This window comes from Haematobia irritans, chromosome 4 (assembly GCF_050003625.1).
Source record: "Haematobia irritans isolate KBUSLIRL chromosome 4, ASM5000362v1, whole genome shotgun sequence".
NCBI lineage: Eukaryota > Metazoa > Arthropoda > Insecta > Diptera > Muscidae > Haematobia > Haematobia irritans.
This window is the reverse complement of record NC_134400.1, coordinates 175,809,651-175,834,015: the sequence shown is the minus strand read 5'-3', so window position 1 is coordinate 175,834,015 and position 24,365 is coordinate 175,809,651. Positions and strand designations below refer to the sequence as shown.

General features: G+C 31.7%; 1 protein-coding gene across 1 annotated transcript; it reads left to right on the top strand.

Moving 5' to 3' along the window:
• Positions 1-23,604: 23,604 nt before the first annotated feature.
• LOC142233712 (uncharacterized) lies at positions 23,605-24,106 on the top strand. The gene is made up of 2 exons (XM_075304716.1): positions 23,605-23,648; positions 23,721-24,106. The coding sequence occupies exons 1-2, from the start codon at positions 23,637-23,639 to the stop codon at positions 24,045-24,047; spliced, it is 339 nt and encodes a 112-aa protein (XP_075160831.1). The 5' UTR covers positions 23,605-23,636; the 3' UTR covers positions 24,048-24,106.
• Positions 24,107-24,365: the final 259 nt, after the last annotated feature.

Below are 24,365 nucleotides of genomic sequence, written 5' to 3'. Positions count from 1 at the left end.
GACAATATTTTCTATAGAAATAAAATTTTGCGAAAATGTTCTATAGAAATAAAATTTTGAGAAAATTTTCTATAGAAATAAAATTTTGACAAAATTTTCTATAGAAATAAAATTTTGACAAAATTTTCTATAGAAATAAAATTTTGACAAAATTTTCTATACAAATAAAATTTAGCAAATTTTTCTAAAGAAATAAAATTTTGACCACAAATTTCTATCGAAATAAAATTTTAACAAAATTTTCTATTGAAATAAAATTTTAACAAAATTTTCTATCGAACTAAAATTTTGACAAAATTTTCTATAGAAATAAAATTTCGACAAAATTTTCTATAGAAATACAATTTTGACAAAATTTTCCATCGAAATAAAATTTTCTATAGAAATAAAATTTTGACAAACAAATTTTATCAAAATGTTATTTCTATAGAAAAAAAAAATTTTTAAAAATTTCTATAGAAAAACAAGTTTTAAAAAATTGTCTATAGAAAAAAATTTTCTATACAAATAAAACTAAAACGAAATTTTTCTTAATATGTGAGATTTGGCTAGGCTAAGTTATGGTAGGGTTCACACAAAAAAATGTTTTTTGTCTTCAATCACGAAATTAATCGATCCAATTACTTTTTAATTGAAATGTCTTCAATCACAAAAATGATGGTAATCAAGTTTGATAAAAATTTTCTATAGAAATAACATTTTAACAAAATTTTCTACAGAAAAAAAATTTTGACAAAATTTTCTATAGAAATAAACTGTTGAATTTTATCAAAATTTTATTTCTATAGAAATAAATTTCTATAGAACTAAAATTTTTAAACAATTATCTATAGAAAAAATAATTTTTAAAATATTTTCTATAGAAATAAAATTTTTAAAAATAAAATTATATAAAAATAAAATTTTTATATAATTTTGCTATACAAAAAAAAACTATAACGATTTTTTTTCTTAATATGTTATGGGAGATTTGGCTAGGCTAAGTTAAGGCCGAGTTCACACAAAAATCACGAAATTGATTGATCCAATTAATTTTTAATTAAAATGCCTTCAATCACAAAAATGATAGTATCAATTAAAAAATTAATTGGAAGTCAATTAAAAACTTTAATTGATCCAACTGGAAAATTAATTGATGCTATTGATTTTTGTGATTAACTTTTGTTTCAATTAAAAAAATTGTTGAATCAATCAAATTTTTAATTGAATATTTTTTGAAACTCAATTAAGACTTCAATTGGAAAAATTTTCGTGAATTTTGTTTCGTAGTTAAACTAACTAAATGATTTGTTTGCAGTTAATTTTTATTATTTTTTGCGAAATTTTCCACAGCCCAATGAAATTTTCGTTTTTTTAAGTATGTCTCAAACATTTTATGAGCTAATCGTGGGTGCAAAGTTCAATGACCGTGCAGATAAGTTCAATATGAACGAAAACAAATTAAACAAGTATATACGGCCGTAAGTTCGGCCAGGCCGAAGCTTATGTCCCCTCCACCATGGATTGCGTAGAAACTTCTATTGAAGGCTGTCATCCACAATCGAATTACTTGGGTTGCGGTAACACTTGCAGATTGCAAGGTATCTTACGTGATATATATTAAACTAAAAAAGGCCGATTAAATACGTATATAATTAAGTTTAAAGTTTCTATAGAAATACAATTTTGACAACATTTTCTATAGAAGTACAATTTGGAAAAAAATTTTCTATAGAAATAAAATTTGGAAAAAATTTTTTATAGAAATAAAATTTGGAAAATTTTTTCTACAGTAATAACATTTTGACAATGTTTTCTATAAAAATAAAATTTTGGTAGATTATTTTTGACTCGAGTGGCAACCATGATTATGAACCGATATGGACCAATTTTTGTGCAATTGGGGATCGGCTATATATAACTATAGACCAATATGGACCAATTTTGGCATGGTTATTAGCGACCTTATACTAACACCACGTTGCCCCTCCAAGAGGCTCCGGAGATCAAAACTGGGGAACGGTTTATATGGGGGCTATATATAATTATGGACCGATATGGACCAATTCTTGCGTGTTTGTTAGAGACCACATTCTAACACCACGTTCCAAATTTCAACCGGATCTGATGAATTTTGCTCCTCCAAGAGGCTCCGGAGGTCAAATCTGTGGATCGGCTGCTATAGGGACTATATATAATTATGGACCGATATGGACCAATTTTGGCATGGTTGTTAGAGACAATATACTAACAATACGTACTAAATTTCAACCGGATCGGATGAATTTTGCTCCTCTAAGAGGCTCCGGAGGTCTGATCTGGGGATCGGTTTATATAGGGGCTATATATAATTATGGGCTGATGAGGACCAATTTTTGGTCCACATCAGCCGGATCGGACGAAATTTGGTTCTCTTAGAGGCTCCGCAAGCCAAATCGGGGGATCGGTTTATATGGGGCTATATGTAATTAGGGACCGATATAGACAAATTTTTTCATGGTTGTTAGAGACCATATACTAACACCATGTACCAAATTTCAAACGGATCGGATGAAATTTGTTTCTCTTAGAGCAATCGCAAGCCAAATTTGGGGGTCCGTTTATATGGGGGCTATACGTAAAAGTGGACCGATATGGCTCATTTGCAATACCATTCGACCTACATCAATAACAACTACTTGTGCCAAGTTTCAAGTCGATAGCTTGTTTCGTTCGGAAGTTAGCGTGTTTTCAACAGACGGACGGACGGACATGCTCAGATCGACTTAGAATTTCACCACGACCCAGAATATATATACTTGATGGGGTCTTAGAGCAATATTTCGATGTGTTGCAAACGGTGGAGGGTATAAAAATTTCGTACGATTCCCAAAAATAGTAGGAATGAAGTACTGTACGATTAAAATGGTCATGATTTGGCGCCAATGATTTTCTTCTTTATTTTTAATTAATTCGTTCATCTTTCAGAGGGTGCAATTTCGTGAAGTGCAGTTAAAAAGTACAACAGGGCATTAAATTTTCCTGGTTTTAAAAACGCTTTGTGGAAATCTCAAAATGTGGAGTACAATTTAGTTAAATCGTACGACTTAGTTTATTCTTCCTATGAAAGAGTTTACTTTTTTTTCGGTGTAGTTACATATGTTGTGAATAAACATAGAAACACCAGAGCCTATTTCTTTATTTCTGCATAAAAACTTGTCAACAATTTATTGGGAATTTTTAGACTGTCTGCCGTATTGACCTGACATGGCAACGAATATTTTCTGAAGACCTGAAGAAGCGGTTGATGATGCGTTCCAAATGCATGTTTTGGAGATACCTCAATCAGAGTGACAAAAGTGTTTCGACAATTGGTTCCAACGCATACATAAGGGAAAGCAAATTGTTAATTGGTTGCGTATACAGACCCAATAATAGTATTGACATGACAAATTTTCTCCACACTCTTGAGGATCTACTCATACCCTATACAGACGTCATTATTTGTGGAGATTTCAACTGCAATATATTGGTTGATCCCTCATTTACTTCTCAGATGTACTCTCTTGGTCTCTTCTGCGCAAATAGTTCACTACCAACACATTTTTCCAACACGACAAGCACACTTCTTGATCTCTTTTTCGTTACCAATTCTCAGAAGATAAGACTTTACGATCAAATATCTGCCCCGTGTTTTTCTAGACATGATCTTATATTCTTATGTTATGAATTTCACTCTCAAAGGACAGATCGGATTTATATGTATAGGGATTTTCGAAATGTAGACCATGAACTTCTAGAGTATGAGATGCGACAAATAGAGTGGGAGGCAATTTATAATTTCGAGTCTATTCAGGAACAAGTTGAATTTTTTCAGGGTAACATTCTCAGTCTTCAGAATTTGATTGTCCGAATGAGGACTCGTAAGGTTTCTCCTGTATCTAAGCCATGGTTCAATAATGGTATAAAGGAGGCTATTAAAGCTAGAGACACAGCTTATAATAGATGGAAACGATACAGAACTTTTGCTCTCAGGCAAGATTTTCGATCGAGTAGGAAACAAGTAAATGACATGATTAGGGAAGCAAAGATTGAATATTACCGACATCGTTTTGGTAACGCTCTGGATTCCAAACGGACATGGAAAACTATACGTGATATCGGTATTGGAAAGAAGTCAGATAATCGATTTATTGATGTTGATGTTGAGGAACTAAACTCAAAATTTACTAATGCTCCAGTGGTTCCACTTAACACAAATTTTTATCATTTTAATGTGGACAGAGCTGACCTACAGGATAGTGAATTTGAGTTGTCATGCGTTGACCAGAGGGAAGTTCTCGAGTGTGCTAGACTTGCCAGATCTAATGCTGTTGCGACTGATAATATAGACCCCAGATTCATGCGTTTGCTATTCCCTTTTTTGTTACCATTCATCACATCCATATATAATAGGATAATTACGGAGAGTTCATATCCTGAATCTTGGAAACATTCTAAGGTTATACCCATTCCTAAGTCTCATGGTGAATATCGTCCTATTACGATTCTTGGATTTCTTGCCAAAGTTCTTGAGAAGATTTTGCACAGGCAAATTACCACCCACTTGCAGGACAACGCTCTATTGACAGATGTGCAGTCAGGATTTCGTCCAAAACACAGTTGTACGACTGCACTAGTAAATGTAACGGAGGATATCAGAAGTAATTTGGACAATAATTTGGAAACTCTTTTAGTTCTATTGGATCACTCGAAAGCTTTCGATACAGTTCATCATTCTGTCCTCTGTTCGAAGTTACGGCATTACTTTAAGTTTTCGTCCTCTGCTGCACGTCTTATTCACAGCTATGTTTCATTCAGGACACAAAGTGTCTACACTAATAATGAAGTGTCTTCCCCTCGGCCTATTTCACGGGGGGTTCCACAGGGATCAATACTAGGACCGCTGCTGTTCACTATGTATACAAACGATCTCCCACTGAATATTAGACACTATCAGATACACATGTATGCGGACGATGTCCAGCTCTATATTGGCTACAATGCGGGAAATGTTGAGGAGACTATTGTCATGGTAAATGATGATTTGGCTAACGTTTGGACTTGGGCCATGGCCAATGGTCTCTGCTTAAATCCAAACAAAACAAAGTTCCTTAGAATCAGGAAGAGGGCTAATAGGGATACGTCAAATGTGGTCATTAAAATAAATGATCAGCCCATAGATCTTGTGGCACAAGCTAGAAATCTCGGTATGATTTTCAATGACAAGCTTAAATGGTCTAACCATATAAACGCCGTTGTTGGCCAAACTTATCAGAAAATGCGAACGTTATGGGCTACGCAATCCTTTACCCCTTTGGATATTCGGTCTCTTCTTGTCAAATCATATATTATCCCGGGGCTGCTTTATGGATGTGAACTGTTCTCGAATTGCGATGCTAATAGTAAGTCTAAATTGAATAGGCTTTTTAATAACATCACACGATATGTTTATGGTTTGCGACGCTATGACTCGGTTTCTGAATATAGGGATGCATTGTTTGGGGTATCGTTGGAGAAACTAATGTCTATTAGAACTCTGATATTTTTACACAAGATTATATACTCAGGACATCCTTCATATTTGAGTCAAAGGCTAGTGTTTGCAAGATCAAACAGAGGAAGGAAGATTATACCTTTTAGACATACGAGCTTAGTCTCAGAATGGCATTTTTTCATAAATAGTGTCCGTCTCTGGAATTCACTACCAAATAGTTTACAACTCACCAGCAGCGCAGTAAATTTCAAATCTTCGTTATTCGACATCTTTAGTGTTCCACGTTAATGAATAGCCAAAGTTATTTATTCTTTATTATTATTATTTTTATTTATTATTATTATTATAATTTTTCTTTTTTTTTTATTTTTAATGTAAATTACGATCAATTGTTTTCTTTTTATACCCTCCATCATAGGAGGGTCCCCATATAAAGGGACCCTCAGATTTGGCTTGTGGAGCCTCTAACAGAAGCATATTTCATCCGATCCGGCTGAAATTTGGTATATGGTCTCTAACAAACATGCAAAAATTGGTCTACATCGGTCCATATTTATATATAGCCCCCATATAAACCGATCCCCAGATTTGGGTTGCGGAGCCTCAAAGAGAAGCAAATTTCATCCGATCCGGCTGAAATTTGGTAAAAGGTGTTGGTATATGGTCTCTAACAACCATGCAAAAATTGGTCCACATCGGTCCATAATTATATATAGCCCCCATATAAACCGATCCCCAGATTTGGGTTGCGGAGCCTCAAAGAAAAGCAAATTTCATCCGATCCGGCTGAAATTTGGTATATGGTGTTGCTATATGGTCTCTAACAACCATGCAAAAATTGGTCCACATCGGTCCATAATTATATATAGACCCCATATAAACCGATCTCCAGATTTGGCTTGCGAAGCCTCAAAGAGGAGCAAATTGCATCCGATCCGGCTGAAATTTGGTACATGGTATTGGTATATGGTCTCTAACAACCATGCAAAAATTGGTCCACATCGGTCCATAATTATATATAGACCCCATATAAACCGGTCTCCAGATTTGGCTTGCGAAGCCTCAAAGAGGAGCAAATTGCATCCGATCCGGCTGAAATTTGGTACATGGTATTGGTATATAGTCTCTAACAACCGTGCAAAAATTGGTCCACATCGGTCCATAATTATATATGGCGCCCATATAAACCGATCCCCAGATTTGGCTTGCGAAGTCTCCAAGAGAAGCAAATTTCATCCAATCCGGTTGTAATTTGGAACATGGTGTTAGTATATGATCTTTAACAACCGTGCCAGAATTGGTCCATATCGGTCCATAATTATATATAGCCCCCATATAAAACATTCTCCAGATTTGACCTCCGGAGCCTCATGGAGGAGCAAAATTCATCCGATCCGGTTCAAATTAAGCACGTGGTGTTAGTATATGGCCGCTAACAACCATACCAAAATTGGTCCAATCACACAAAAATTGGTCCATATCGGTTCATAATCATGGTTGCCACTAGAGCCAAAAATAATCTACCAAAATTTTATTTATATAGAAAATTTTGTCAAAATTTTATTTCTATAGAAAATTTTGTCAACATTTTATTTCTAGAGAAAATTTTGTTAAAATTTTATTCGGTTCATAATAAAATTTTCATCATTGTCAAAATTTTATTTCTATAGAAAATTTTGTGAAAATTTTATTTCTATAGAAAATTTTGTTAAAATTTTATTTCTGTAGAAAATGTTGTCAAAATTTTATGTCTACTTTGTCAAACTGAATTATATACGTATTGGATCGATCTTTTTTGATATAATATATACCACGTATGGACTTACATACAATTTAGAAGATGGTGTTAGGAGGTTTTAAGATACCTTGCCATCGGCAAGCGTTACCGCAACCCAAGTAATTCGATTGTGGATGGCAGTGTTTAGAAGAAGTTTCTACGCAATCCATGATAAGCTTCGGCCTGGCCGAACTTACGGCCGTATATACTTGTTAATTTTTATTTTCCAATTGTTCTTATTTTTTATAATGTTACAGTGTTTTACTTTTAATTTTCCTATGCAATATTTGTTTAAGTTCTAACTTTGTATTATTGAAATTTAAAATCTTTGTTAAAATGTTTATGTTAGTTATAATGTTAATATTGTTATATTTTTCCGTTTTCTCACTTTGTAATACTTCATTATGGATACGTTTCCTGCACTCTAATTATAAGATATTGCTCTTGTTGTGCAGGACATAACAATAATAAATAAATAAATAAATAAAAATATATCTTAATGGGGAATATTTTGAAAAACAATACAGCAATTTTCGATAATTAATATATTGTTTTTTGGTTCTTTAATCCAGAAAAATAAAAAAGCAACCCTCGTAGTTAAATCAATTAATTGTCTAACTATTGGTTATCCAATTTCAGTTGAAAAAAAATATTGGTTATGTTTTTTTTCTGCGCAAATAAGAGAAGCTTCAACCTCCAAACTATGGACATTCTCTTCTATTCTACTAATGACCTCCCAATTTTACGCATAGCATGACACTTTGTCATAGCGCTGAATTACCAGAAGCGTTTTTTAATATGACACTGGTAGCATTGTTATGACTTAACGACAACTAAACCGTGGTCGGAATAATTAATGAGACGCCTATGAAGCTCCTCCGGAGTGTAATGAGTGAAGAGTGATGATCTCTTAACGGCAATGTACCCACCACAACTCCCACACTTTACACTTCTTGCTAAGGCATTCCCCGCTGACATGTTAATGCATGCCTGCCATGTTGTGTTAATTTATGGTTTCGCTTCGTTTTTGTTCAAAACTAAACCATAAAAAAAAGCAAACGTAGAAAAAGAAAGGTAAACATTAACACGTACTCAGGATCGTAAAAATTGGCCAAAATATCGAAGAAGTCATCTTTGTTTTGATGGCCGTGACCTTGCTGCATAAACGAATTGAAAACTGGAACGTTTCGAGAATGTTTGACGACTTAATTGAGCGATGACAAAGTAATGCGTGTAATTTCAGTCTTAGGGTGGAATTCACGTGAGACACTCAATTGCCATGACTCACGATAATTTAAAAACAAGTATATACAGCAGTAAATTCGGCCGGGCCGAATTTTAAATACCCACCACCATGAATCAAAAAATAAAATTATTTCCTTAGAAAACTCTTCGTCAGGTTTTTTGAAAATGTTTTCTTGGCAGAGTACCTGTCATCAAATCCACCTGAGATTCTATATATGTATCTCAGGAGGATTTGATGACAAATACTGCGCCAAGAAAACATACATACATAAAGTATAAATTTACCCCCTTAAATGACAAACCCATGTTAAAGTGACCGGTTCCTTCCACACGTCTTGACCAGAACTAGGACTGGTCCATGCACACCAGGTACTAGTCCTGTACCAGTCCTGTGTTTGATCCATTTCCCGTAGGGTGGTTTTTCTTGCAATTATAAAATTTGTTGAACCAATTAAATTTTTAATTGAATATATTTTAAAACTCAATTAAGGCTTTAATTGGAAAAATTTTCGTGATTTTTTTTTATTTTCGTGATTGAAGACATTGCAATTAAAAAATTAATTGGAACAATTAATTTCGTGATTGAGCTAGAAAACATTTCTTGTGTGTGTTTTTGATGTCAATATAACATGATTATTCAATACTCATCACTGGAGTTGGTTAAAAACAGATGCTCTAAAAATATTTCGATGTGTTACAAACGGAATGACAGTCTTATTATACCACCTCCCCTACCTATGGTAGTTTGTATATTAATGTTGTTTTCCCCACATTAAAGGGTGATACGGTCAAAATTTGGTCAAGGGAAAACGCGTGTAAATCGGTGAAATCGTTTATTTAAAAAATCAAATTAAATTTCTTTTTCAAGTTCAATTAGTATAAAATTCAGGAAAATTATTCAGTTAGGCTTTCGCTTTTCCAAATCCGAATTGCCGGGCCTCACGCTTGACACCTGCCATCAGATTTTGTACAACCACCTTGTCCACCTTCTTCGCCGCAGAAAGCCAGTTTGCCTTGAACTGCTGCTCGTCCTTAGCAGTTTTTTTTGGTCTTCTTTAGGTTCCGCTTGACAATAGCCCAGTTTTTCTCAATTGGGCGGAGCTCTGGCGTGTTGGGAGGGTTCTTGTCCTTGGGAACAACCTGCACGTTGTTGGCGGCGTACCACTCCATGGCCTTTTTACCGTAATGGCAAGATGCCAAATCCGGCCAAAACAGTACGGAACAACCGTGTTTCTTCAGGAAAGGCAGCAGACGTTTATTCAAACACTCTTTCACGTAAATTTCTTGGTTGACAGTCCCGGAAGCTATGAAAATGCTGCTTTTCAAGCCGCAGGTACAAATGGCTTGCCAAACCAGATATTTCTTTGCGAACTTTGACAGTTTTATGTGCTTGAAAATATCTGCTACCTTTCCCCTTCCTTTTGCCGTATAAAACTCCTGTCCCGGAAGCTGCTTGTAGTCGGCTTTGACGTAGGTTTCGTCGTCCATTACCACGCAGTCAAACATCGTCAGCATCGTCGGGGATCGCGCTTTGGCCGTCGTATTTTGTTTATCATCGCGACTTGGAGTCACTACCTTCTTGTAAGTCGATAGTCCGGCTCGTTTTTTTGGCTCGATGCACGGTTGTAGACGATACACCCAGCTTATTTCCGGCATCTCGAAGAGAGAGGTTGGGGTTTCGCTTGAAAATACCGGCAACTCTCTTTGTCGTCTCAGCGGCTTCCGGTTTTCGATTTCCCCCCGATCCAGACTTCCTGGCTGTCGACAAACGTTCCCAAACACTTTAATTACATTTGTAACGGTTGATTTGGCAACTTTTAGCGATTTTGCCAGCTTTCCGTGCGAGTAGCTCGGATTTTCGCGATGCGCGAGCTAAATTTTGATACGCTGCTCTTCTTGCTTGGACGGCATTTTGACAACTGAAGAGTGAATTCCAAAATTAAAATAGGAGCAACATTCTACACACACACACACCTTCAAAATGAGGGGTGTTCAGGTTTTTTAAATGCAAAATTGAAAGAAATACGCCAAGTTTATGTTGACCAAATTTTGACCGTATCGCCCTTTATCATTCTTTAAATACTGTGGTCGATTTACTCGACTAATGGTAACTAACATATGTTAATTTTTCACTTTGTTGTGTTTACCTTTTTTGTACACAACAACAGTTTACAAGGTATATCTGTCAGTATCTTTCTCCCCAATGTCCTTTATGCACTCATATATTCCATATTTGTTTTACCGGAAGTACATTTTTTTTTTTTCATTTTTTAACATCCGCCCAGACTGTAAGTTGCCCTGTCATTTACATGTATCATTACAAAAATAAACTAACTAAAGTTTTCACAAAAAAAAAACTAAATAAAATTAAAAGTTCAACCAGGCAGAATGTTATTTACTCGTTTACAAAAAATTATCCGGAAGACAACAGCATTATTTGTTCTGTGGAAAGACTAACACGATATTGAAACATGCACTCAAAAAAAAAAAAGTTTACTTGGATCCACAGATTGACCTTCAACCATGCAGAATGTTATTTACTCGTTTACAAAAAATTATCCGGAAGACAACAGCATTATTTGTTCTGTGGCAAGACTAACACGATATTGAAACATGCACTCAAAAAAAAAGTTTACTTGGATCCACAGATTTTGACCTTCCTTTAAGGATTTTGGTATTGATTCCGAGCCAAAGATGCGGCTTCTTTAAAATAAAGACATTTTTAGGGATCTCCCTGGCTTTAAATCTAGAATCGATAAAACTAAAATTGGATACAGATCTCATTCATCGAATTTTTATTCTCTGTTTGCGATATATTAATAAAGGTATTCATGTACAAACAAATTCCAGTTTCAAAATCCAAATTATGCCAAGTACTTCAAAGTAAAAACTATTTTCTTAATGCTAAAAAAAAAAAACTTTAAACCAAAGATGCAAATTCTTAAAATAAATCTTAGCCTATATTTGAAGCATTTTTATCTTAAATTTAAAAATTCCACATGTCAGTTGAGTTAAAGACGATTTCTTTAAATTAAAAATGTTTTTCTTTATTTTAAGGAACATTTGTCTTACTTCAAAGATCTAGAACTTCAACAGAGGGACGCAAAATTTTAAGATTTGTGTCCTAAATTTAGTGAAAAAAGTTTTTTGAAGCAAGGCTTATAAACTTTCTTTTAGATAAAATGTCAATATTTTAAAGAATTTTGTCCTTATAATTGCGTAAGTTTCGAGTCCTAAAATTTAAGTTGCATACTCTTCCATATTAGGTCAATATTTTCTGAAGTGTGGTAGATAGACTTATACAAAATCTATAGACTCAAAATTTAAGTCGGCTAATGCACTAGGGTGGAACACAATGTTAGTAAAAAACTAGTAAGTAAAGTCGGGCGGGGCCGACTTTATTATACCCTTCACCCCTATGTAGGCCAAAATTTGTGTTACCATCTGAACTTCTTCACATTTGCTGGAAGCTATATAAAGGAGACAATTTTTTTACTTCTACAGTCAGGGGAAAATTCCCATCCAAAATCAGAGATATTATACAGAGAGCTCTCCGGATGACTGAGAAATAGACGAAAGATAATGGTCTTGGTGTAAAAACAGCAAAGACAGAACTAGTCATGTACTGCAAAGATCGCAAAACTCTCACGGTTAGGCCCATTTCCTTGGGGGGTACTGAAATTCCCTTTGGTGAGTGTGCAAAATACCTTGGCGTTATTTTTGACAGGAAGCTGAATTTTAGGCTTAATATTGAAGAGAGGGCGAGAAAAGCCACGGTAGCTTTGTACTCCTGCAAAAAGGCAATAGGGAAAAAGTGGGGACTAAAACCAAAAATTGTGCATTGGCTATACACGGCAGTAGTTAGACCTATAATGCTATATGGTGTTGTAGTCTGGTGGCCGGCACTTCAGAAACCGACTTATTTAGATAAAGTTCAGCGTATGGCGAGCTTATGTATCTCAGGCGCATTTAGTACACTGAAAAAAATATTGTCGTGAGGTCAAAGATTTCATGTCTTTAAAATACGAATACAAATTTTGCTTATCATAGAAGACGCATTTATCTAAAATAAAGTTAGTTTCCTTGTCAAAAAGTCGATAAACTTTACAATGAAGTCGTATTGTCCTTATAATTAAGTGATTTGACTTAAAAATGGGTATCTTAACACGAAAGAAAAAATTTATAGGCTAAGGTCAACTTGACTTTAATAATTCAGAAAAATTCTTTAAATTTAATGAAATTGTCTTTAAATTTGTTGTCTTTTTGCATCTTGACTACAAAGCAAAAAATCGTTCAAATATAGGACATGTTTTGCAAAACTTTATTTTAAAGAAGTTTTTTACTTCAAACATAGCATAATTTCTACTGGAAGTCGAGTCCTAATTTGGAAAATAAAGTTGCCGTTAACTCGTTTTTAAAGGACTTTGATAGCATATGAAGAAAAAAAAGCTGAGAAAGCGAAAAATTAAAATTTGCTTCCTAGAAGCAAGTACACAAAACCTAAATTTAAAAGAGAATTGTGTCTTAAAAGTATCCTTACTTGTATTCTCCGCTTCTTTGGCTCGGAATCAATACCAAATTTTTTAAAGTAAAGACAAAATCTTTGGAACCGAGTATGCTTTTTTTTCAGTGTAAGACAGGAACAGACTCCCTTAATGTCATGCTACATCTATTGCCTTTAGACATTTTGGCCAAACAGTCAGCTGCAACAACGGCTGTGCGGTTGCGCGAGCTATCGCTGTGGTCGGAAAAAATGTACGGTCATAGTTCGGTCCTCAAAGTAATGCCAGATGTGCCTAACGTAGTGGATTACACCCTGGCAAAACCACTTTTCGACAAAAAGTTTGAAACTCCAATTCCCAACAGTGAGGCGTGGTGTACACAGACCCCGGGGAATAAAAGATATATAGATTTCTATACTGATGGCTCCAAATTGAATGGACAAGTGGGGTTCGGAGTATATTCTAAAGATCTGGAAATTCGAATAGCGAAAAGATTACCTAATCACTGTAGTGTTTTTCAGGCTGAAATATTGGCAATAAGAGATGTGGTGAATTGGCTGAGAAGTAATTTTCCAACAAATATTGGCATTAATATATACTCAGACAGTCAACCTGCAATAAAATCCTTGGACTCTGTGTTCCTTAACTCGAAAACGGCCATAGACTGCCGCAAATCTCTCAACGAGATGGCTGAGCAGTACAATATTCACCTAATATGGGTGCCTGGCCATAGGAACATACCGGGGAACTGCGAAGCAGATGTGTTAGCAAGGCTAGGAACTACCTTACATATTCTAGGGGAACTAGCATCTGTTGGTATGCCTCTGGCCACCTGCAAGCTCTTACTGCGTGAGAGGGCTGTTAAGATGGCCAATGTTCGATGGGAAAATTGCAAGGGTTGTAGCGACACCAAGCAAATATGGCCCCATTTAAACTTAAACCGCACACTAGATATGCTAGTGTTCTCGAGACGTCAGATATCACTCGTGATATCTGCTATAACGGGTCGCTGCCTGATAGGCGAATTTGCAAAAACTATAGGTGCGAAGTATAATGACTATTGTATGAGCTGTCATGATGTGGAGGAAAAGGAATCAATTAAACACCTCTTGTGTGAGTTTCCTGCTTTTTGTGTAAGGCGTAAGCGAATTTTAGGAGCATATAGCTTTAGATTACTGGCTGACCTGGAAAACGTTAACTTAAGCAGTTTGTTAATGTTTTTGGAGCAATCTGGTTGGTTCCACAAAAGTAAATAATAGAGAAGATTCAGTGGTTAAGACTAGAAGTGCCCATATGTAATAGGTACTTTTAGTTAAATGTGGTATCACAATGGACTGAATAGTCTAAGTGAGCCTGAAATTTAATCGGGCTGCCACTTTAACCTAACCTACTTCTACAAAATCTCTAGAATTAAAATGTAAATCGGCAAAGGCTATCCAGTTAACTGGAGAAAACTTCCAATGAAAATGGGTCTAAAATGTGTAACAGTCTACCAATTTCCCCAACTCTGCTGTACTTATATATGGGAGCTATATACACTGAAAAAACAGTGAACCCAACAGGAAGAAAAATTTCGGTTAATTTTGGAAAATTTTGAATATTTTTAGACAATTTTAACTAAACAGTATAACAAACGCTGGCATCTCGCCAATGTCATAAAAATAAGTAAATATTTTTCGACAAATTCAAGAAAATTTATTAGACATAATTAAATTTTTCACTTGTTAAAGAAAATTTTGTAGTTTGAAGGAAAAAATTGGAGTTAAAAATTGCAAGAATGTCTTTAGTGACATACGAAGTTCATGATGAACGCATTTGTAGTAAAATTTACAAATTTAAAGAAATATTGAACTATTTTGTGGAAAACACGAATTTAGTTAATCTTTATATTTTTTTCCTCGGTTTCAGTTAATTTAACTAACCTACACAAAAAATTATTAGAGTAGAGGAAACTTTCTCCAAACATAATAATTCCATGAACTAAACGAAAGTTAAATTGGCTTTAGTGAAACAGAGAGTTCACTTTTTTTGAGTGTATAATCTGAAGCGATTTTGACTAAATTTCACATGTATAGTTAGAATAATAATTCTGCTATCTATGCGAAATTTCACGTAAATGGGAGTATAACTTTGGCCCCCTTGTCATATGAGTGCAAATCGGACGGAAGATATATATGTGAGCTATATCTAAATCTGAACCGATTTCAACCAAATTTGGCACAATAACCGATACTACTAAACGTACTCCTTGTGCGAAATTTGAAGCAAATCACGGCAAAACCCTGGATTTTGAGACCATATAAGTTCAAATCGGACGAAAGATATATATGTGGGTTATATCTAAATCTGAACCGATTTTTTGACACACTTAACGATACTATTAAACGTACCCCTTGTGCAAAATTTGAAGCAAATCACGGCAAAACTCTCGCTTTTGTGGCCATATAAGTTCAAATCGGACGAAATATATATATGAGAGCTATATCTAAAACTGAATCGATTTTGACCATATTTGGCACATACAATAGTATCGTTAAAAGTACCAATTGTGCAAAATTTGAAGTAAGTCAGGGCAAAACTCTGGCTTTTGAGACCATATAAGTCCAAATCGGGCGAAATATATATATGTGGGCTATATCTATATCTGAACCGATTTTAACAAACTTAACGATACTATTAAACGTACCCCTTGTGCAAAATTTGAAGCAAATCACGGCAAAACTCTGGCTTTTGTGGCCATATAAGTTAAAATCGGACGAAAGATATATATGGGAGCTATATCTAAATTTGAACCGATTTCAATCAAATTTACCAAGCATTGGTAGAATGTCAATTCTACCCTCTAGACTTAGATTACAAAAATGTGTTCACGGACAAACGGACATGGCTATATCGACTCAGGAGCCCACCCTGAGCATTTTTGCCAAAGACACCATGTGTCTATCTCGTCTCCTTCTGGGTGTTGCAAACATATGCACTAACTTATAATATGTTACCCTGTTCCACAGTGTGGCACAGGGTATAAAAAGCCGCATCTTTGGATCGGTATCAATATCAATATCCTTACGGGATAGTTAATATCTTTGGAACCTAGTAAACGTTTTGTTTGAGTTTTCTCTCTCAAGAGGATCGGCCCCGAAGTTAAAATTTTCTACTTATGGAGATTCTGAATTTATAAATGCAGTTTTAGTTTTAGAGAAATCTTAAACATCGTGTAAAAGCGCGCAAGTAAAATCAGATATCTTTCATATGATTTGAAATCCAAATTCTTTAGACGTTTACCCCAATTACTATAATGAAAATCGGTTCAACGATTTTCAAGCATATCCGGAATAAACAAACAATTTGATAATATTCCAAAGCGTTACAAACCCCATGACTAGTTTAGTATATGGACATTCTAAGTTTTTAGAGTATGGAAAAGTAAGAATCATGTGGATACCAAGTGAACTCTTTTTACAAAAGGACAACAATATTGTTGCTTTTGTTTTTTTTCTATTTGGCAAACCAAATGGCATCAACAACTTTGATTATGCTTGTTTTTTTTGGTTACAGGAAGTTATCCCATTCAAATAAACTATGATAATTTGTGTAGGAGTTTAAATTCTGGCAGTTTTTTTAAGAACTTTGTAGAAGCTTAGAAATACAAAGCTCCTAAGCAAAACTTTTATAGGAAATTTCTACGATACTGTAGACCAGGTAGAACAAGGTTTATGGAATATATGAGAGTAATACAATAAGTACTTGACCTACATCAAAGGCTGTGAAAACGTGGCGATTAAATATTGTCGTAGGGTCAAAGATTTCATGATCTTAAAATACGAATCCGAATTTTGCTTACCAAAGGAGACATATTTCTCTAATATAAAGTTTTTTTCCTTATCCAAAAGTCGGTAAACTTTTCAATTGAGTCGTTTATAGTTAAGTGATTTATATAGAAAATTTTGTTAAAATTTTATTTCTATAGAAAATTTTGTTAAAATTTTATTTCTATAGAGAATTTTATTAAAATTTTATTTCTATAGAAAATTTTGTTAAAATTTTATTTCTATAGAAAATTTTATTAAAATTTTATTTCTATAGAAAATTTTGTTAAAAATTTATTTCTATAGAAAATTTTGTTAAAATTTTATTTCTATAAAAAACTTTGTTAAAATTTTATTTCTATAGAGAATTTTGTTAAAATTTTATTTCTATAGAGAATTTTATTAAAATTTTATTTCTATAGAAAATTTTATTAAAATTTTATTTCTATAGAAAATTTTGTTAAAAATTTAGTTCAATAGAAAATTTGGTCAAAATTTTATTTCTATAGAAAATTTTATTAAAATATTATTTTTATAGAAAATTTTGTTAAAATTTTATTTCTATAGAAAATGTTGATAAAATTTTATTAAAATGTTATTTCTATAGAAAATTTTGTTAAAATTTTATTTCTATAGAAAATTTTGTTAAAATTTTATTTCTATAGAAAATTTTATTAAAATTTTATTTCTATAGAAAATTTTGTTAAAATTTTTCATGATGTTAAACTACGTTTATAGTTAACTGATTTATATAGAACATTTTGTCAAAATTTTATTTCTATAGAAAATTTTGTTAAAATTTTATTTCTATAGACAATTTTATTAAAATTTTATTTCTATAGAGAATTTTATTAAAATTTTATTTCTATAGAAAATTTTATTAAAATTTTATTTCTATAGAAAATTTTGTTAAAAATTTATTTCTATAGAAAATTTTGTTAAAATTTTATTTCTATAAAAAACTTTGTTAAAATATTATTTCTATAGAGAATTTTATTAAAATTTTATTCAAATTTTATTCAAATTTTATTTCTATAGAAAATTTTATTAAAATTTTATTTCTATAGAAAATTTTGTTAAAAATTTAGTTCAATAGAAAATTTGGTCAAAATTTTATTTCTATAGAAAATTTTATTAAAATTTTATTGTTATAGAAAATTTTGTTAAAATTTTATTCCTATAGAAAATGTTGATAAAATTTTATTAAAATTTTATTTCTATAGAAAATTTTGTTAAAATGTTATTCCTATAGGAAATTTTGTTATAATTTTATTTCTATAGAAAATTTTATTAAAATTTTATTTCTATAGAAAATTTTGTTAAAATTTTATTTCTATAGAAAATTTTATTAAAATTGTATTTCTATAGAAAATTTTGTTAGAATTTTACTTCTATAGAAAACTTTGTTAAAATATTATTTCTATAGAAATTTTTATTAAAATTTTATTAAAATTTTATTTCTATAGAAAATATTTTTAAAAATTTAGTTCAATAGAAAATTTGGTCAAAATTTTGTTTCTATAGAAAATGTTGATAAAATTTTATTTCTATAGAAAATTTTGTTAAAATTTTATTTCTATAGAAAATTTTGTTAAAATTTTATTTCTATAGAAAATTTTGTTAAAATTTTATTTCTATAGAAAATTTTATTAAAATTTTATTTCTATAGAAAATTTTGTTAAAAATTTTCATGATCTTAAAATACGAATCCGAATTTTGCTTACCAAAGAAGACATATTTCTCTAATATAAAGTTTTTTCCTTGTCCAAAAGTCGGTAAACTTTCAATTATATAAAATACGAATCCGAATTTTGCTTACCAAAGAGGACATATTTCCTTGTCCAAAAGTCGGTAAACTTTTCAATTAAGTCGTTTATACTTAACTGACTTATATAGAAAATTTTGTTAAAATTTTATTAAAATTTTATGTCTATAAAAATTTTGTTAAAATTTTATTTCTATAGAAAATTTGGTCAACATTTTATTTCTATAGAAAATTTTGTTAAAATTGTATTTCTAAAGAAAATTTTGTTAGAATTTTATTTGTATAGAAAATTGTATTAAATTTTTATTTCTATAGAAAATTTTATTAAAATTTTATTTCTATAGAACATGTTGATTAAATTTTGTTTCTATAGAAAATTTTGTTAAAATTTTATTTCTATAGAAATTTTTGTTAAAAGTTTATTTCTATAGAAAATTTTGTTAAAATTTTATTTCTATAGAAAATTTTATTAAAATTTTATTTCTATAGAAAATTTTGTTAAAAATTTAGTTCAATAGAAAATTTGGTCAAAATTTTATTTCTATAGAAAATTTTATTTTTATAGAAAATTTTGTTAAAATTTTATTTCTATAGAAAATGTTGATAAAATTTTATTTCTATAGAAAATTTTGTTAAAATTTTATTTCTATAGAAAATTTTGTTAGAATTTTATTTGTATAGAAAATTGTATTAAATTTTTATTTCTATAGAAAATTTTATTAAAATTTTATTTCTATAGAACATGTTGATTAAATTTTGTTTCTATAGAAAATTTTATTAAAATTGTATTTCTATAGAAAATTTTGTTAGAATTTTATTCCTATAGAAAACTTTGTTAAAATTTTATTTCTATAGAAAATTTTATTAAAATTTTATTTCTATAGAAAATTTTGTTAAAAATTTAGTTCAATAGAAAATTTGGTCAAAATTTTATTTCTATAGAAAATTTTATTTTTATAGAAAATTTTGTTAAAATTTTATTTCTATAGAAAATGTTGATAAAATTTTATTTCTATAGAAAATTTTGTTAAAATTTTATTTCTATAGAAAATTTTGTTAAAATTTTATTTCTATAGAAAATTTTGTTAAAATTTTATTTCTATAAAAAATTTTGTTAAAAATTTTTATTTGTATAGAAAATTGTATTAAATTTTTATTTGTATAGAAAATTGTATTAAAATTTTATTTCTATAGAAAATTTGGTCAAAATTTTATTTCTATAGAAAATGTTGATTAAATTTTGTTTCTATAGAAAATTTTGTTAAAATTTTATTTCTATAGAAAATTTTATTAAAATTTTATTTCTATAGAAAATTTTGTTAAAATTTTATTTCTATAGAAAATTTTATTAAAATTGTATTTCTATAGAAAATTTTGTTAGAATTTTACTTCTATAGAAAACTTTGTTAAAATATTATTTCTATAGAAATTTTTATTAAAATTTTATTAAAATTTTATTTCTATAGAAAATATTTTTAAAAATTTAGTTCAATAGAAAATTTGGTCAAAATTTTGTTTCTATAGAAAATGTTGATAAAATTTTATTTCTATAGAAAATTTTGTTAAAATTTTATTTCTATAGAAAATTTTGTTAAAATTTTATTTCTATAGAAAATTTTGTTAAAATTTTATTTCTATAGAAAATTTTATTAAAATTTTATTTCTATAGAAAATTTTGTTAAAAATGTTCATGATCTTAAAATACGAATCCGAATTTTGCTTACCAAAGAAGACATATTTCTCTAATATAAAGTTTTTTCCTTGTCCAAAAGTCGGTAAACTTTCAATTATATAAAATACGAATCCGAATTTTGCTTACCAAAGAAGACATATTTCTCTAATATAAAGTTTTTTCCTTGTCAAAAAGTCGGTAAACTTTTCAATTAAGTCGTTTATAGTTAAGTGATTTTTATACCCTGCGCCAAAGTCTAGGTCGCAGTTTTAGTCCAATCGACTTCAAATTTGGCACAAGTATGTGTTTTGGCTCAGAATAGAACCCTATTGATTTTGGAAGAAATCGGTTCAGATTTAGATATAGCTCCCATATATAGCTTTCGCTCGATATACACTCATATGACCACAGAGGCCAATTTTTTGCTCCGATTTAGTTGAAATTTTGCACAGGGAGTAGAATTAGCATTGTAACTGTGCGTGTCAAATTTGGTTTAAATCGGTTCAGATTTAGATATAGCTTTCGCCCGATTTACACTCATATGACCACAGAGGCCAATTTTTTGATCCGATTTAGTTGACATTTTGCACAGGGAGTAGAATTAGTATTTTGGCTATGCGTGCCAAATTTAGTTGAAATCGGTTCAGATTTAGATATATATATGTTTTTCTGATTTCGACCAACATTTTCCATGTAAAATGGCCACTGCTGAGTCGAAAAGTTGTAAAAATGACTTTAATTTTCCTAAACTTCTAATACATATATATTAAGCGATAAATCATAAATAAACTTTGGCGAAGTTTCCTTAAAATTACTTCAGATTTAAATGTTTCTCATATTTTTTACTAACATTGTGTTCCACCCTAGTGCATTAGCCGACTTAAATTTTGAGTCTATAGATTTTCTAGAAGTCTATCAAATTCTGTCCAGATCGAGTGATATTTAAATGTATGTATTTGGGACAAACCTTTATATATAGCCCCCAACACATTTGACGGATGTGATATGGTATCGAAAATTTAGATCTACAAAGTGGTGCAGGGTATAATATAGTCGGCCCCGCCCGACTTTAGACTTTCCTTACTTGTTTATCTTTTTGTTGTTTTTTCGATCTTTATTTGTTAAGTGATTTATATAGAAAATTTTGTTAAAATTTTATTTCTATAGAAAATTTTGTTAAAATTTTATTTCTATAGAAAATTTTATTAAAATTTTATTTCTATAGAAAATTTTGTTAAAATTTTATTTCTATAGAAAATTTTGTTAAAATTTTATTTCTAAAGAAAATTTTGTTAGAATTTTATTTGTATAGAAAATTTTGTTAAAATTTTATTTCTATAGAAAATTGTATTAAAATTTTATTTCTATAGAAAATTTTGTTAAAATTTTATTTCTATAGAAAATTTTGTTAATATTTTATTTCTATAGAAAATTTTGTCAAAATTTTATTTCTATAGAAAATTTTGTTAAAATTTTATTTCTATAGAAAACTTTATTAAAATTTTATTTCTGTTAAAATTTTTTTTCTATAGAAAATTTTATTAAAATTTTATTTCTATCGAAAATTTTGCCAAATTTTATTTCTATAGAAAATGTTATATTTTATATCTATAGAAAATTAGGTCAAGATTTAATTGGAAAAATATTCGTGACATTTTTTTCTGTGTACCGCTAGAACAGTCAATTCTTAGTGGAACACACCCATTGTTTGCTAGTTCTCTTCCAAGAAATCTAAAAAACCTACCGCCAAAAACGGATCACTCTTCCCCCGACAAGGCGAGCTTTCACACATTTTCTCAAAAAACTGCATTTTTGGAAAAAAAAACATCGATTTTATGGGTCATCCGTCGTATATTCCTGATTTGGCACCGAATGACTTCCTTTTATTCCCGTACGTTAAAAATAAAATGAGAGGTCAACATATTTCGAACCTGAAGAAGTGGTTGATGCGTTCAGAAAGCATGTTTTGGAGGTACGACTTTCGTGCAGCGTGTGATGGCTTTGTCGGCCATAATTCGTGCCCATGATAGCCAGTTCGAACAAATCTAAATTGATTCTAAAATTTCGGCAAAAAAAAATAAATAAATATAGCGCTATATGTTTTTGTATTACATATCCGCCACCCTGTATATTTTTATCAGCGAAAACTTCTAAGATGATCTAAGAATGTCCATCCGTCTGTCTGTTGCAATCACGCTACAGCCTTCAATAATTGAGCTATCGTTCAACTTCAAAGCGTCACCGTGGTGCAATGGTTAGCATGCCCGCCTTGCATACACAAAGTCGTGGGTTCGATTCCTGCTTCGACCGAACACCAGCAGTGGATTATCCCACCTCAGTAATGCTGGTGACATTTCTGAGTGTTTCAAAGCTTCTCAAACTGGTTTCACTACAATGTGGAACGCCGTTCGAACTCGGTTATATAAAGTAGGTCCCTTGTCATTGAGCTTAACATGGAATCGGGCAGCACTCAATGATAAGAGAGAAGTTCACCAATGTGGTATCACAATGGACTGAATAGTCTAAGTGAGCCTGATACATCGGGCTGCCACCTAAGATGGTCCAGGTTTTTGTAAGCCGATTTGACTTCTTGAGCTTCTACACATTGCTACTTTTACGGTATTTGCCGGAAATTGGGTCCACAATAGGTCGATCCATATTATGATATAGATACCATATAGACCGATCTCCCGACATGACTTCTTGAGTTTCTAGATAAGTTTCATACGTTTGCTGAAATAGGAAAACGTACAGAATAGACTGTGTATCGATCTATGTTTTGGCATAACCCCTACTTAGACCGGTCTCCGGCTCAGATTTCGAGGGCTGCCATTTTTATTTAGAGTTATTTTAGGTCCGTGAAGAGTTATGTCAAATTGGAAACTAAAATTAAAATTTCTCGATTTACGTCTCAAGAGGATTCCAGGATATTTTTAAAAAGAAATGTTTGTAGAACAGCTTCAGCTTGGTTTCTCTATGCGGTTTTGCCGCAATGTAAGCAAGTAAGCCTAAAATAATGGGCTGGACGGACTTATTTCATTTGATATTAAAAAATAAGATAGGAATTTCATCCAAATTTAACTCCAGTTTACATTTCCGACCAATGCTACTTTCCCATTCATTCACTTATTTCCCACACCGCGAGCGTTAAATAGTTGACCTTATAGAACATTGGACTACAAAATTTTACTGAAATTGGTCAGAGCATAATAGTTCAATTGCCTTCAATAACTTACGACTTACATGCCATCCATAATTAATGACTTGTGTATGAATGCAAAGACCTACTGTATAAAAGTTGGAAGCAGATCGCCTAAAAGTATCAGTTCAATATTGTCAATCAAACAACAAACCCTAAAAAACAATTATACCAAAATGTTCAAATTCGTAAGTGGAGACGTGAGTTTTCAACGGGCAAGCCAGAAATTATAACCAGGGTGCTTTCTTATTTTGTTTCAGATCGCTGTTTGCTTCTTCGCTGTCTTGGCTGTGGCTGCTGGTAAACCTGGAGTTGTAGCTCCATTGGCTTACTCTGCACCTTTGACATACTCATCGCCTTTGGCTTATTCTTCACCCTTAGCCTACTCAGCTCCTTTGGCTTATGCTGCACCTGCTGCTGCTGTCGTTGGAAGTACCTCATATGTAGCTCCCTATGCCTCCAGTTACAATGCCCATACTGTTGCTCACTCGGCTGCCTTCCCTGCCGCTTATGCTGCTGCCCCAGTTTTAGCTGCTGCTGCTCCAGTTGCTACACCATTCGCCGCTCCCCTCTTGTTGAAGAAGTAAATCAGAGAATATGAATTTGTGAAATAAATGGCAATGAATTGAGAAATGAGAACTATCAATGACAATTATTTTTATTACCATGACATGGAGGGTATGTAAAGTTTTTCTTTCCGTTTGAAACATATCAAGATATAGATCGAAATTCTAAGACGATCTAGTGATATCCGTCTATCTGTCTTAATCTTCAAATTAGTGCTGCGGCTACTAGTTTATTGCCACCCTAAATGTTCCAGCAACTACCTTGCTAACACATCGAAATATCAATTTCCGACTATATAAAGTATATATATATTCTTGATCAGGAGAAATTCCAAGACG